The 16,405-nt window shown below is 48.7% G+C and overlaps 3 protein-coding genes across 3 annotated transcripts; 1 reads left to right on the top strand and 2 right to left on the bottom strand.

Annotated features, from left to right (window-relative positions):
- Window positions 1-564: 564 nt before the first annotated feature.
- FMAN_04541 (putative transmembrane protein) lies at window positions 565-5,197 on the bottom strand (the record flags this gene model as incomplete). The annotated part of the gene is made up of 4 exons (XM_041828739.1): window positions 565-1,884; window positions 1,941-4,591; window positions 4,641-4,950; window positions 5,006-5,197. The coding sequence occupies 4 exons, from the start codon at window positions 5,195-5,197 to the stop codon at window positions 565-567; spliced, it is 4,473 nt and encodes a 1,490-aa protein (XP_041679572.1).
- Window positions 5,198-7,781: 2,584 nt separating this feature from the next.
- Window positions 7,782-10,085, top strand: FMAN_04542 (uncharacterized protein; the record flags this gene model as incomplete). The annotated part of the gene is made up of 2 exons (XM_041828738.1): window positions 7,782-7,820; window positions 7,875-10,085. 2 exons carry the CDS (start codon window positions 7,782-7,784, stop codon window positions 10,083-10,085), a joined length of 2,250 nt encoding a protein of 749 aa, XP_041679571.1.
- Window positions 10,086-10,911: 826 nt separating this feature from the next.
- On the bottom strand, window positions 10,912-12,832 carry FMAN_04543 (uncharacterized protein; the record flags this gene model as incomplete). Its single annotated transcript, XM_041828737.1, has 3 exons — window positions 10,912-11,466; window positions 11,517-11,913; window positions 11,967-12,832. The coding sequence occupies 3 exons, from the start codon at window positions 12,830-12,832 to the stop codon at window positions 10,912-10,914; spliced, it is 1,818 nt and encodes a 605-aa protein (XP_041679570.1).
- Between the last annotated feature and the right edge of the window lie 3,573 nt (window positions 12,833-16,405).

The raw sequence follows: 16,405 nt of genomic DNA, 5'->3' as shown, positions 1-16,405 counted from the left end.
GACAGGACAGTGGGGCTGCAGGTGAACGAATGCCTGGTTATCAAGGCTTTCAACATCCCAGCCACAAGCACGTTCCTTTGGCAGTGTCTTCTTAAATCTTAGGGTACAACATCTAAAGAAAAGGTTAAGGCATCATGTTATATGTACATATACTTATATTAAAAGAGAAAAGGTATTTTATTCGTTCATTGATCGCTTCTTAGTCTCTGACCAAGTTCCCCAGGTTCCTCGTTTCCTTGCCCAATACGCCAAAGAAAAACACTAATCAAGGGATATCACTCTCACTGACTCCCACCAATTCACAGACGTAAAACATACTAATTTACGCCTTGCACCTCTTAGTAGAGCATCCTCCTTGATTCGTCAAAGAACCTATTGTCTCCTTTCTTCACTGCCGGCCCAGATATTACCCCCCAAGATTTGCTTCTGAATTAAACAAAAGAAAAAGAGAAAGAAAAAGAAACAAGCACTTGAAAGGAAAGATTTAGTATAGTGTCTCAATTGCCTCAAGACTCGTGTGAAATGAAATACCCTGTCATTACCCAGCTAATGAACCGTTTCTGCTTAAGGGTTTGGCGTCACTTCCCGACTAGTTCGCCCATCTCGCTTGCTCATGAAGCTTCGGCGAAGATGGGCTTTGGGACTATCGGGGACCAGGGTAGACTCTGTTGGTTGGAAACTGCTCTTCAGTGTCACTGTTCCACTGCCTACTGTGAGCTCCTTGGCAGTAGATGAGCCTGACTCGTCAACAAAGTAAACATGCTCGCCCAGATCATCATCACTGCTGAAAGTGTGCTGTCCCTTGGCTTCGATCTTGAACTGTGCGTCGGGCGAGCATGGGAATTTAAATGTATCGCCGAAGGTCCACTGACCATTCGTAGACTTGAAGTGCTTGGTCTTGCCCACTGTCTTCTCCTTGGGGTTGATCTGCGTGATGACGATATACAGATCCGATGCGGGAGGGAAGCCTGTGGCCTCGACCACAGTGAAGGAAGCAGTGCCTCCTGGTGCAGCTCCGGGATTAGCGCTGTGGACTGATGACTGTCCAATGCTCTTTGCCCGAACATGGCCGTTGCTTGTAGAAGGCCGAGTACCAGGTGACGTGCCCTCCTCGTTGATGGCGGGTGACCGGCGGAGACCACCATTGGTGCTTGCAGTACCATTAGAGCTCAAGCCTTGAGGTTCAAACACCTCACCATCTTCTTCGATAATGTCCCCATTGTCCTTTTTGTTAAAGATGCCACGGCGGAGGAACGAAGCTCCCCTACCAACGCCGTGGCCAACAACTCCCGCAACTGCAACACCACCCTTGAGCGGCGCTCCGGCAACACCGGTGACGATACGACCAGGAGTAGACGAGAAAGTGTTGCCAAAAGTGGATGTGCCCTGTCGTGATCGCTGGACATAGCTGGGTCGGAACAGGAGTCGGATGCGTACGCTTCCGGATTTGCCATCAAGGATGTACTTGGTCTCTGATGGCTTGAAAGGATCCAGAGACTCGAGATTGATGTCGGCAGCACCCAAGAAGTCGGGTTTGTCTGCGAAGTCGTAATCCCACACAGAGAGTTTGAATTGTGCTGCAGTTCTCGAGGGCACATTGACCTCAAAGTATTCATTCCACGTGGGATTCAGAGTCTTCTTTATAACCTTGGTCTTGTGGATCTCCTGGCCGTTGAGCTCGAACTTACAGTAAGGATCACTCTTGCCATTGCGATCAGCTGAGGGAAGGTCAGTAGCATCGAGAACATCAACGCGTAGTGTACCCATGTTATTAATACTCTCGCTCGGGTCAAGCTGCATCTTAACCGGGATGTACTTCAAGCTGACCTTAACACTCGCGGGGCGTCCGTCTTCGCTCTTGAGTTTTAGAGTTGTCGGGTTGTTCTAGGGAGGCTAGTTAGTTTTCAGGCCTATACAGTGAGATCCAATGTCAGTCTTACCAGGCACTGCTTGAGAGTTTCCAGGGTGTTGCCAGCCAGTGAGGCCATGAGATCATCTTGGTCATCACCCTTCTTGCGGGCCCGAAGTGTCAGTCGGGAGAAGTCAAGCTCACGAATGAAGCAATCTCCAATCTCTTCAAACTTGTGGTGCTTGCTACGAGCAGTCGAAGAGACGTAGGACGGGTATGCCATATCATCTACAAGAACCTCCAGCAGTCCATGGCTTTCTGGCATCTCCGCCTCCATGAGTCTGAAGATGAGCAGGCCACTCTCATACCTGAGAAGCTCCTCAGGAGACAATCGGATTTTACGGGGACCCTTGGGCGCCTCGATCGAGGGGCGTCCAACAGTAGTGGGCGTAGGCGGCTCCAGTTGGTTCTCCTTTGGCTTGTCCAGGCTGGCGTTGAATTTACCAGCTTCGCTGGATCTCTGCGGGTTAGGTGCTTGTTCTTCACCGGAGGAGGAATCTTTGTCCTTCTCTGCGTCCTTCTCTGCATCCTTCTCCTTCTCCTTTTCTCTCTCCTCTTCCTCCTCCTCCTCGGGATCAGCGACATTGAGACAGGGATAAAAGGCAACAGTGTAATGCAGAACTCCTTTGGCGATACCCTTGCCATGCAGACGCAGACCATCCTCACGGAGCTGTTTCTTGTCGTTGACGAGGTACTCCCCGGTCTCGTCCTGTGCGACATAGTCGGTGGCGAAGACTTCGACCATTCCCAGACTACGGTCCTTGCCAACCTTTTCTGTATCCATTACTTCCAAAGCAAGTCTATCACGAGCAGAATGGATGGGCACGTAAAGTACCTCGTCCCATTCAGGGTTAAGATCGTTGCGGAAGGTGACAGTCCGTGCTTTTTCAATACCAGAGAGCAGAATTCGAGTGTAGGGATCTGATTTGCCGAACGCCTCGAAGTTTCGTAGATCAGTAGCCTTCTTGAAATGGAGACGCATCACACCGATGGGGGTAACATAGCCACCAGTGCTGGCCACGCCAGAGATAGCGACAGGCCTCCACTGTGCCATCATTTTGACACGACCAGTCTGAGCACCATGCAGGTTATACCATTCTTTACCTTGTTCCATACATTCAAGCATCTCATCGAGCTTGATCTGGTACTTTCCAAGGACTTGGTCTCCAGCAAGATCACGGTCATCCTTGATTGTAAGACCAAGCTTAGCCTTCTTCCGGTCTGTGATCAAAATCTCCTTAGACCCATTGTCCCAGATAGGGTTATTGGTACGCTTCAACTTCTTGGTTTGGTGGACTTCTTTACCATTCAAGAACATAACCGCGTAAGGGTTGAGGGATCCTACAAGACTCTTGGTACCATCCAGATCCTTGGCCTGTTCCACAGTAAATCGAAGGATACCTTGGTTGGATGGAGGTGGAGGTTCATCTTGTCCCTCAGCGTTCTTGACGGTTTCAAGGACAGGAAAGAAGCGAATGTCACACGAAACAACACCTCGAGCCTTGCCATCGGAGATGACCTCCAACCGCTGGTTTTCATGAACATTGAGCTCCTCAACACTTTCCAGGGGGAAAGAAGCAACACCCAGTTCTTTTGACTTGCGGAAATCATTGTGGTCGAATATTTGCATGTCCAGCGAGTCGTTAAAAGAGGTAACAATGATGTAGTGGGTTTCATTCCACCTGGGGTTGGAATTATCATGAACGACTTTAGTTCGGGCAAGCTCCTGGCGTCGGTTCAGGCTCAAGCAGGCGTAAGGATCAACGGTTCCACCAAAGTTGTCGGTGTTCTTCAGACCCTGGGCACCATGGAGAGTCACTGCCACGACACCGATAGCCTGGTCAACGGGAGAGCCGGCCAGCATCTTCGCGACCTCAATAGGGAAGACCTTGGGCGCGTACATCATTGGGGCTAAGTTGCCATGAATCTGCTCCAGGATGAACTTCTCGAGACCAGGAATGAAGTTGATATCGAAACCGAAGTTATCACCACCAAGAGGCTTGCAGACGTAGTCGATTGTTGGTCGCTCCAGGAAGCACATTTCAACACGGTCAATGTGAGGGAAGGGGATTTGCAGCTTGATCTTGAGGCGCATGATACCGGAGAAAGCCATATCCTCGACAATGACGTCGAGGCCCTTGCTGATCATGGCCTTGCCAATGCGGATCTCGAGGACAACCTTGGGATTTATCTTGCTTGAAAGCTGGCGCGAAGTCATATCGGCGGTGTCGTTGGGAGTGAAACTGAACTTCCAATCCATCATAACAATGTCATCCTCAGTTTTGGGGTAGGTTTTGACGTGCTCCATACGAGGAGGCTTGCTGCCTAGGGTAAAGGTCTTGAGCTTGAGACTGTCCAAGAATGACGGGGTAGCAGAGCTCAGAACTTGATCTACTGAATTGATGATGGTCTGAGCAAGAACGGGCTGATAGATGGGCCAGAATTTGACCATGAAGGAATTGATCCATTCCAGGGACTCGTTGTCGTTCTCGAGCTTTTTAAGAGCCATCTCGCGGGTAATGTCGTCTCGGAAGTTACGTCGCACTCGTCGCAGGGACGTTCGGTAGTAGGTCGAGCAAAAGGCCATAATGATGATGATCCAGCCGAGGCCGCCGCCAAAGACAGCGACAAGCCAGGAGGCGATGCAAGCAAAAATGATGACGCCCGTGTTGTGGTACCAATCTGCCCTTGTTAGTGGCCTTTATGCGCATGTAGTTGAATTGAGACATACCACCATAGAGGGTATCTGGAAGCTGTCCCTCGACCCATGTTGCGTGATCGAGGAGACTATCCTGTTCGGTAGCATCGTCAATTGGCCATCCTAATCGAGGGGCCCATCCTGTCCGCGAGAAGGGGGCTTCTTCGGCTTTAGGGTCAGTGCCATCCGCGAGCGGCTTGCCCTGCTCGTCGCGGGCTACATCCAAGGCCCCTTCTTTGCTCGGTTCTGGCAGATCTTCAATGGGGCCGGTGCCGTCATCGACGTCGGTGATAATTGCCGCGCCCTTGGGTCTTCTACTTTGCTGAAGTTCGGGTGGGATGGCCTGCGCATGGCTCACGTTAGTTATAGGTCGCGATTCCAAGAGAAGAGGGGCATACGGCATTGGCTTGAGCTTTCTTCTGCTCTGGGCTCGCATCAGGATCGAATGTGAAAGCAGCGACACCAGCATTCCTAGAGGACTCTACAATCTTTTTTTGGGCATCGTCTGCGGTGACATTGGTTTGAGGGTCTGCAGCAGCCTCGACGAGACCCTGCTGCTTCAGCTCATCCGCTTCCTTTGCGGTAGACATGACGTTTTGTGGTGCAGCGTTGCTGCAGTTGCTGCTTGAACGTGCTGGAACGTGCTGGTACGAGGGGTCTGTTTTGGGCGGTTCGAAGTCGTCAATTGGGGTATTTCAAGCTCTAGGCACCGTCGCGAAGCATTCAAACTGGCAGGTCGATCCCGAACGACCGTCGCAATGGCGTTGGCCGGTTCACTTTGTGGTGAGGTTGCGAATGCCCGCGTAGCCAGCTGAAAGTTGGCAGCTGGTAGCTCGGACACAGGCTACCTTGGAGCTGAGCTGAGCTGAGCTAGGTTGCCTCCAGGTGGATTACGTGCCTAGCTGGAGCTGGAGACACCAGCCTGTTTCAGATGACAGACAGAGGGAGAGGTGATATGGAGAACGAAAGGAAATCGAGAAGGGAAGTTGAAAAGAGACAAGGGAACAGTTGAAGTAAGAGAGGGAAACGTGGAAAGGAAGGATCAGAGGTAATAAGAAACCAAGCCAAGGGATTGGAAGGTGGAGGAAATCCTGGCAGAAGATGACAAGAAGAGACAAGTCAAGTCAAGTCAAGACATGGAAGACCAAGATTTGGGCCTGGGCTGTTCCAGTGGTGCAACCTGCAACCCGCAGACGCAATTGCAGCCCAGTTGAGTGGCTTCGTTCCAAGCTTGTGGTGGTCGTCGAGGTGTAGGTACTGGAAAGTGAACCGATAAAGGGTACTAAGTAAGTACTTGGCAAAAGGCACAAGGCTCTATATATGGCAGTGTCATTTTAAAGTTACTCTCGCTAGTGGGAGGGAGCTAATTTGTGGCTCAATAAGGGAAATTGAAGCAGCCGAGAGTTCGATCATTATCAGCAGAAGTGGAGTCAACATTTGTATGTAGACAGCTGGAACCAGCCCAGCTAGGTAGAGGCTCGAAGCTAGTACCTAGAGCCAGTGATCGGATACAGTGGAGTTGGAGGGTGCCTGGGCTTCAATAGAGGGTGTTGATTGCGGGCCGAGCGAGCGAGCGGCAGAGAATCCAGGACCCGTCTCGATGATGATCAGCATTCACTGAATGTAAAGGGTATGTATCGTGGTACTGTGAAACAAACGTCTGTAGACTAATAGTGGAGGTAATTGACCACTTCTCTTGTTTTGTGCAGTTGTCCTCTCATCCGTAACACAGGTAGAGCTTCCAGAGCTCTATTAGCCAGCTCTGCTCAAGACTGTTTCTCAACTACAGTGCCTCCAGAGACACAAATGCTTTGGGCCGAGTACTGCAACATACTGAGGTATTATCTGCAAAAGTCACCTATCTATGTACTCTGCACTACCAGTAAACAGTGTTCAAAAGTCACCCCATCCCAAGAAAAGCTCTCAAGCCTCCCTAGATCCCTTCCCTCCCCTGCCAATCACCAAATTCCCTGGCTAGTTTTATCCCTGCCGCGCTGAGCAACTGGACACGACCTACGTAATTGATGGTCCGGGGGAGCTCAACCTGGCTTGTGACGGAAGTATTCAGTGGGCCGGGACCCTCGACGACAAGGATCCTGGGGTTTCCAAGATCGAGCAGAGGAGTCTTTTCTGTATTTGGTTTGGTGTCGGTCCCTGGAATCCCTGCTTCGTTTACTGCTAGCACGGCTGAAGTTGGTTACGTAGCTCGGAAAATCTCCAGCTGGTGGTTTTTTCTTTATTCTTTCTGGTTTGGGTTTGACTTTGTTGATGAGACATGAATTCGTGGCTCCTGTTGTGATGGTTTCCCTTTTGTTCCATAACATAATATGTAGCCACATGAAACCAACTGCTGGCACAACTCGATACCAGAAACACAATTGTAATCTGACTGGTTAGTCTTGACGAAACAGTTTCCTTGCTGTGCAATCTCGCCTCCAAGCCTGTCATACTCAGAGGCATTGAGTGAGTGTATCGCGTGTTCGTTGTGCACGCACCACAGTAGGGAAATGCTGCAAGAAAGACACAAAAACAGCCTGTCCTCTCTCCAACAACTCACACTGTTTTGGCCTCACTGAGTTCCACTTCTGGGCTGTCACCTTGCATTCGAAGCCTTCCTTTCTCCCTCACCTGCAGCTGCATCTGCACTGCCACTCCGCTTGACCTGAACGCTAGGTTCACACTACTGTGCCCCAGGGACGAGGGAATCTCCAATAGGTTGCTGTGCTTTGGCCAGATACCCAGTTTCTGTTGCCTGTGAACTTGGGTCAACGTCTCCTCTCATGGAAATGAAGCTATTAATAATGCCATTTCTGGGGGAAATCTAATGAGTCGCTTTGGAGGTTAACACAGGTGGAACAAAAAGCAATGCAGTTTGTTTGCTTGCTAAGATTAGGTACTAAGTCAATTGTTTGACTGATAGGTACTGTTTGTACTAAGTTAACACAACCGCCCTAAGAGGTTCCCTTCTTTGACCGGAACAATCAACAATCGATAGGTAGACATTCCAAAGTGTACCATGAATCATCTAACCAAGCAGACCCAGTAGTGTGCCATTTGCTACAAATTGACATATCAAGAGTCATTGTATGGGGACTTTCTTAAGTTGCAGCAGTTCTTGTAGCCTTTCACGAATATGGAGATGTCATCAACACTATAGTACTACGAGCCAACATAATGCATCTGTTGCTCTCAGCCTGGTCTCGACGCCGAATAGTGAGTATCACTATGCTTGCTCCAGAGGAAACCAAGCTAACGATACGGTAAAAGTCATGTTATTCTCGCCAGATAGGCTCATCTCGGCTCTTCACCAGAAATCACAGCCGGCTCCAGTGTGCAGGCACAAAACCAGCCTTCGAACCATCGTCTCAGCAGCTGAGGGTCGCAAAACTCTGCGCTGACCAGAATGTCGTGGTATCAGCAAGACCCGGATCAGGCAAAACCGCCACCATAGAAGCAATCGCGGCTGCACACCCTGACAAGAGAATTGGAAGCATTCTCTTCTCAAAGAGACTTCAGAGTGAAACCTCTCATCGTCTCAAGAAGTACCACAACAGCGATGTATACACTTTTCATGGCATGGCGGGTGTCCTCCTTGGACAAGTGGTTCCGAGCGATGAAGCACTTATCAAGCTCTTGGAGAATATCAATAAGTGCGGCAAGCTTCCACGATGGGCCTCAAACCCTTTCGACATTATTGTACTAGACGAGTTTCAGGACTGCAACCCAGAAACCTTCTGGCTAGTCGAGTGCTTTGTCCGGGCTAATAACCTCAGGAAAGGGGGCCAACCCGCGCGCATCGTCGTCCTCGGCGACGAGCGCCAGTCGATATACCGCTTTCGTGGTGCTGACCCTCGCTATCGTGGTGCTGACCCTCGCTATCTGACGCTGGCCCCTGAGGTGCTGGGTCCAATCAGTCCCTATCCATTTGCAGAATTTCAGTTAGGCAACAGTTTCAGACTGTCCTCATCAGCTGTCCAGTTCATCAACCGTGTCTTCCTTGGTGGAGAGCAGTACATCTCCAGCTCGAAGCGTGGCCCAAAGCCCATTGTCCTGAGATGCAATATTTGGGACAGTCTGGCAGTGGCTGGAGCGATTTACCCCCTGATAAAGCGTTACAAGCCCGAGAACTGCGTGATAATAGCACCCTCTATTCGTACGAAAGGACCATTGCAAGACCTTACAAATGCGTTGGTCCAGGTCTATGGTTTGCCGATTAATGTACCCACTGATGAGGAAACGCCTCTCGACGACATCGTGATCAACGGAAAGTTGTGTATCTCTACGATACATCAGTTCAAGGGCCGAGAGCGTAAGCTTGTTATTCTTCTAGGCATCGACGCCTCCTATTTCCAGTTCTTCGGCCGCGACTTGCCAGATGACGGCTGTCCCAATGAAGTTTTTGTGGCTTTAACGCGCTCTCTGCATCAACTTGTATTGGTCCATAACGACGAAAGTAAGATGATGCCGTGCGTATCCCTCGATTCTCTGTACGATACCGCCAAGATAGTCACCTTGACAAAGAAACGAACAAAAATCTCGCACCCTGATCTACCCGGACGCCCCCTAGAGCTGGGCCTTATGCTTCCAAAATCCTGTGGAGCCCGTGAAATAACGCGGTATGTCCAGGGCGATGCCCTTGATAAGCTTGTCGAGCGCCATCTTCGTGTAGACAGGCTAGCGTCTCCTCTCCCTTGCCATGAACACATCAACATAAGGAACGTGGTACTCTCGGATCCGAAAAGGGGGTTATATGAGTCTGTTAGCGACATCAATGGCCTTGTTGTTGCTGCAGCTCTAGAGCTGGACACAGCGGGAACATTAAGGTCACTAGGGCGACCAAGTGAAGGAGAAGTTGATGAAACTTTGCCAAAATGCCCCGAGAAGCTTGTTGCTTGGCTTTGCCGGAAAGCTTGCGAGTATGAAGCGAGTCTCTCTGGATATCTACCGCGTGTGATTCAGATGAAAGACCACAAGTATGACTGGATCAAGCCCGAAGATCTCATCCTTGCTCGGCGTCGACTTGATAGTGAGCTAGTGGATTCTGCCCAAAGGCTGAATTTTGAAGTCGAAATGCAGCAGCAATTCTATATCGATGGCCAAGAAACTCAACTCTGTGGTCGAGCAGATATTGTAAACAATTCCACTACCGATAGCAACGACGACATGGATAATCGAACAGTATGGGAGATCAAGTTCGTCTCAAGCCTTTCCAACGAACACGTCATCCAGACTTGCATTTATGCCTATTTGTTAGGCTCGGAGTCTGGAAAGTTACCACGCATCATACTGTACAATGTACGAGATGGGGACAAGCGCGAGATCATACCACGCCATGGAATAGAGGGGTTGAGACAACTGATCGCAAGTGTCCTTAGACTTCGGTATACTTCGAAAGGAGAGATGGCATATGAAGAGTTCATCAAAGGGTGTAGCAACACAACGTGGAAGGTGATGAATCTCAGTGATGGGTCATCGTGAAAGTCTAGAAGTGAAAATTAATCTCAAGACTCAGGAAGAGTATGAGATTCGCCGAGATACTTCACAGCATAGAGATATATTCATTCTAGAACATTGAAGTTTCACAATTCCTATCCAAGGGGTAGATTTTTGTATCTAGACTCATGTAGGCCATATCTCAATCTTATTATATTTTTATAATTTTATATTTTTATATTTTTTTGGAAACCGCCGAGGTCATAGGGCAGGGAGGCTTGCCAGGCAGAGCGTTGGTAGCATACTTGTTTGACCTCTCTTTCGCTAGAGCATTGGGGCATCAACTGTGTTCGCAAGTTCAAGCTTTGCATGATTGTAAGATGTGAACTCTTCATGTCCTATCAGAGACCAACACGACTTGCGTTGATGGAACCATCAGACTGTCAACCCCTTAGTTTACTTGCATATATATGACGACGTAGCCTGCCACTTTCGGACTCTTCTTTTCTGGCTGTGCTGCAACGTTTGAGTTTGATATAGGTAAGGATACTGAGCTAGATAGCACTGACGATAGACTCATGCAATCAAAACAAATTGACAAAACGAAGGAGTCAGCTTTAAAATCAGGCTATCGACACAGTGGTTTACATTAGAGTGAATTTCATGTGTATTTCTCTATTCTTGGTCACATCGTATTGAAACATCCAATACTTTTTGCACAACTACATGACCCATATTCAAATTCAAATGCTGCAATGAACAAAGGCACAGTAGCCAGTGCTCAACCAAATCTAAGACATACAAAAATGCTGAAAAGTGGCCAGTCCCATATCCGTTACGCCATTCTCATATGCAATAAACGCCTCTCTCCTTAGTAACCCAAGCCATGCTGGTGAACTGGACACCTTCCGGGGTGTTTACGAAACCAAGACGAGATGCAGTGCTTGTGAAATCTGCACAGGCACTCCAAACGTGCCATTTGATCACCGACTGTGAATTCTTCGAGGCAAATGGTGCACTCTGCATCATCGATGCAATCCTTCTCCGTTGCAGAATAACAATACATGCCTGTTAACCGGGGTACAGCTGGTGCTCCGCCATCCTCACTAGCGCCCAATGTTCCATACGCGCTGTGAGTCTGGATACACTTCGTGATATGTGACTGACGAAGTTCCTCAGCATTTGGCAAGCTCTGGGACGGCAGCTCACGATGGCAAACAGGACATTCGTCTTCCTCGGCAATCTGTGGCGTAGGCGGAAGTGCCCGCTGCCTGGTTGATGATTCTCCTAGTGAACTGTAGCGATCTGGATATGAAGATGCCGAAGCAGCCTGACCACTTGCTTGGACTCGATCAAAACGCGACTGGAACGCTCCACTACGTCTTCTATAGGTAGGACCAGGAGAAGAGCCAGACGATGCCGAGCCCTAGTGATACGTCAGTTATGCAAAAGTTCAACGAGAGAAGGGCCAAGTACCATTGTGACACTCCTCGTCCTGAGAGAGAGATATCTGTACGGGTCGCCACCGGTGCCAGGCGCGAAGACTGCACCATGTCGGTTAGACGGCTGCAGTGTTCCATAGGCATCACCGATACTGCTTCGTGACCTCTGGTGAGAAGTTCGTGGTGAAAGAGTTGCTTGTGGACTCGGGCTTTGCGGGGGCGCTGTATTCGGATCTGGTACGCAGGGATTGCAAAGCCGTACCCGTTCACCTCCCGACATATCGTTCACATCAAAATATCCAGCTCCTAGTCCGTCCACAAGCAGTGATTGATGGATGGCTGCCTCGGAGCCAGGTTGCCGTACAATATATTGGTGGGGGATGATGATCCTATGTGGTGAACAGGCGTTGCAAACAACTCGTCCACATTTCCTGATCTGATAAGCATGTACAATCAAATATTGTCTGGGTATACCTCGACCTACCTGCAGTGATGTTTGCGGATGAAGAAACTAAATTGCGTGTGGCAGATAGGGCAATATGTGACCTCATTATCCGGCTGCCACCTTGGGCGTTGCTGATCTGAAGATATTGACTGGCGAGCAGAGCGCGGAAGTGGTGGAAGTGCCTCTTCCAAAGGTCTTGGGGATGGTAACGGTGCATCCATTCTTTCTCGGGATGGAGTTGTGTGCGCTCGTTGAGCCCTTTGTGAGTTTGGTGTGATTGAGTGTTGGCTGGACCTTGCTCTCTGAACCGGGTTGCCAGTGATAACACTCTGAGAATCAGGTTGCTCGAACCGCGTATTATGTGGTGTACCTATCGAAGACTGACCCGATTCCTGGGCAACCGTGGGGGGTAAAATAGCTTGGTTTGATGGAGGATCGCTCGTAATATAGGCACCATCTCTGTCAACGTTCGCATGGTCCGAGTCTGGGGTTGGGACATTATCCCTAGTGATCCCAACTTGTGCAAGCTCTTGGTTTGAGAAGCGAATAGTTTGTGCTCCAGACTGATCTCGCTCGACATCAGTGCGAGAGTGATGCGAGCTGTAGGTGGATTCTTGGTCTCCTGAACCACTCTCCGATAGACTCCGCTCGATGGTGTGGGATGGGCAGTCGAAGTATCGCGAACATTCTTGGTGATGGAAGCGAGGATTCCGCCAAGGGCAAACTGGATCTTGGGTGTTATCTTGGTGGTGGTGATGTGGGTTTGGGTCGTTCTGGTCAATTTCGTGTTGGCCATCATCGCTATACGACGAATGTGAGCTCGGAGAACTACTCGACACAAGAGCACTGTAGTCTCTGGCAGCCTCCGAGGCGAACTGGCCTGAAGCACCCGAAGGGCTGGCCATGGCAGCTCATTAAGACTCGGTTGTTAACGAGGGGGGTGATTGGAAATGCGTAGCCCTCGTCTAATGCAACATGGGTTGATGATATCGGTCGAGAGGATGGGACCCGAGCTTTGTATTGCGGGAGTGTGTAGGTAAAAGAAGAAATTCTGAGTTCGAGTGCGGCGTTTGTCGGCAGTAGGATTACTTGAACCTATATCAGATGCGATTAGAAAATGGTTGGTTCAAGGCTAACTCGCATGATGCATGATAGATACTAGGTAGCTCGGTGATAGCCAGGATGGTAAGTCGGTACTGAGTCAGGTCTGGGAGATGTAGCGAGTTGAACGTACTTTTTAGGTGATCAAAAGATGATGCGAAGATGATGTAGAGTCGCACTCAAGACAAACAACCTTTCAAAAGTGATTCGAATCAAGTCGTGCCGAATTATTTGTTGATTGAAGTAAGTTATTGGAAAGTTTAGTTGGTCCAAAAGGGCTGGCCTTGGGCTTCCACGGGTCCGCTAGGACTGGGCTTGCGGCAGGCCCGTCTCATCTGAGGGGCTGCCCGCTCCGAAGAAGTGGAGCTGGGGGAATCATTCGCCCACGCGATCACCCTTGCATCACCTAGCAAACTACGGAGTACCTAGACGGGACCTCTAACCTCCATACCTACTACCTTAAGGTAGGTAGCCTTATTACCCCCTGGGATTCAACGTGCAACAGAGATCACTTTGCTAACAAGGTGTACAGGGTGGTAGGTGCTATTTCAGCTTGCCTTTGAGCTACTAACCTCAAGGTACACTAACCACTTCACATCTCAAACAGACAACTCAGTTTTATACCATCTTTCGAGCTCCCCTCGCTAGGTGCCTTGGGTAGTTATCGATGTTTGGGCTTTTGATAGGTTAGATAACGCTAGATCTATAAGCATTTCTCTCTCATTCTCACACCGCAGCTCACTTGACCACTCACGCGCTAACTTGAAATGTATCAGGTGGACACACCTTATTACCTGGCAGTCTGGGCAGATCTGAACCCTTATCGCCGACTGTTAATTAATCAATATCATCTTATTAGCCCGGTATTGGCGATTAATTACCCCATAGTGTTGTTAGTGGCCTAGACTCGAAAGGTACCCATTCACCTTTTAACTGTAGGTACCTATCTTCACTTCTTCTATCAGAGTTGATCCAAATCAAAACGTGAAGTCCATTTCAGACGGATGATCTCAGCTCATCACCCAAGCTCCCCAGATCTTCCTCTAGTTAAACTCCTTTCACTGCCAGCTGCTTGCTCTCCTGAAGAAAAAATACCATTCGAGCCCAGTTCTCCTCATCTCTCTTGACCCATTGGTGCTTTGTCCCACGTTGGACTGCCACATCCCCTCGCTTCATCACACGATTTTCCCCCGAGTCGAGCACCAACTCCATCTCACCCTCAATCACGACTCCGTAGTCTATACTCAGTGTTCGATGAATGGCTGATCTACCGGGTGGGAAATCAACAATCCGGAGCACCGACCCTCTAGGGACACTAAGCCCTGGAGAGTTGTTAAGTAGTTTCCACATGTCTCTATGTCTGTATTATCTTCGAGATCAACTGGAAAGCCTTGAGTGACGTAGTCGAGATAGAAGACGTGTGTCGAGAGGACAGCCTCGGGTAAGTCATCGTTGAGCCGTGTGTCAAATATCGCGTTTTCATCGTCATTATGCTTGGTGATGAACCGTTTTGGTTTGGGCAAGGTATTATCTGCCGCAACAGAAAAAAAAAAATGAGAATAAAAACGCGAAAAACGGAAAAGAAAAAAAAGGGTTTAGCTATTTGACGTGTCATTGTGATATACAGTTCAAAGGTTATTCTTGGGTTGAGCTCGAGGATGTAGTGAGGATATCTCGTTTCTATATACCTCAGGATAGCTCACTCCAGGGCCAATCTTCATCCAATACTATGTCTCCGCTAAGTGTCACCCATCAACTTCCTTCTTGTGGAAACTATTCGTTGATGAATCAATATGACGTTCTTGTCCCCCCTTGAATCATCTGACCCAGCTTAGTCGAGCACATCGAAAATGCAAGCCCTATTGTTCAAGTAGTACATAGCCTGGTATACCTCTAATCTTTACGTGCCCTGAACATTATTCGGGTCTCGAGTGAATACTACATTTGTTTCGGGTTGCTCATATGGGTATCAAGTACTCTCCCTGAAAATGAAAGTCCCTGGACGAGATTTGGAGGATAAGTTCAGAGAAAGCTTGGTGGTACGGAACTCTCTTCTTAAATTTACCTACTCACCAACATCGAAATGTAATTCCGGCGCAGCTCAAAAGCGTATAAGTAATGTTATTTATGCCACAGGGTGAACCTCTTTTCTTAATTATCTTTATTCACCACCCAGACTGTTGGTAAATTACATAGCAATGCTTAGAAAGTTGGAGACGACACAAGATGTTGTTCTTTTCAATACGACTGTCATACTCTAGTTATACTTATGTAAACCTTACAGTTTCAACATTATCATTGCGTGCATCCTTGGTGGTTGCTAATGCAGAGTTATACCCCTGAGGTGGATAATCACCCCAAACGATCTGTCTATTTAAGCTTGATACGGCGTAAATACTCTCTTTCACGGGACACTTCACAAGAGGAGCGAGTTCAGATCAGATACGTAAGAAATAAAAGCGATAATTGCGTCCCAGATTGATGCGTTATCATGGGGGAGTTGTTTTCAGCCCCTTTTGAGCACTCATCTGAAAATAATGTCAAGGGAGAAAATACCTATCCGACTGTATTATCGTGGCAACTTAAACAGGCGATTAAACATCAGCTATGCCGTGTGATACTGAGACCCGGTTGTCGGTAAGTCGGTGAGAGTGAAGCCCACTGAGGTGTTTGCGGCCCAACATCAAGAATTTTCGAGTATTCAGTCGATCATCAACTCAGGCTAACACAATGGAATTTGATCAAAGATATACTTCATCCTTGAGGCCTTCCAAGGAATCTTGACAGCTTTCTACAGACTGCTAGTATCTGGGGCATTGAGATGCTGATAGACGTCGCGTCCTGTGGCTTGCTGTACTGAGTCAGTGGCCATGATAGAAACTGGGCGGTAAATTTCGAGACTCCTGCCTTGTTTATAAGTAGAAGTGAAAGATAAAGTTAGTTTTTTGCTCCCTTGCTCATCAAACCCTTTTGAACATAGTTAAACAAGCCCGCAAACTTAACCTAGTTAGACTTATTCTCATGCATGAGCTTCTCAAAAGTTGCAGGATCGTCCATTGAGCAATTCCATGCTCGGTTGATTGAGGCAAATTTGTTACGAATAACCCCCCTTTGACGAATCGAAAGCTCACCACAGAAGCGCCGGCTATGCGGTATGCTCAATACCAGCGCCGTGATCGGAGCTCTCTCAGTGAATCTGCAATGACATTGCTGTCAGTGCAGAGCTTTGACGACATGTGTCTCAACTGGTGCTTTGGTGTGATGTCAAACTTGCAACAGAACAAATAACTAGCTGGTGGTCGAACAAAAGGGGCTGGTGTTGAGCAAACAGGCCAATGAAAGCAAGGCCAAACAACGACTCGATATGGATATTTTTT

The sequence above is a fragment of the Fusarium mangiferae genome (genome assembly GCF_900044065.1).
Source record: "Fusarium mangiferae strain MRC7560 genome assembly, contig: FMAN_scaffold003, whole genome shotgun sequence".
NCBI lineage: Eukaryota > Fungi > Ascomycota > Sordariomycetes > Hypocreales > Nectriaceae > Fusarium > Fusarium mangiferae.
This window is presented reverse-complemented; position numbering and strand designations above follow the sequence as displayed.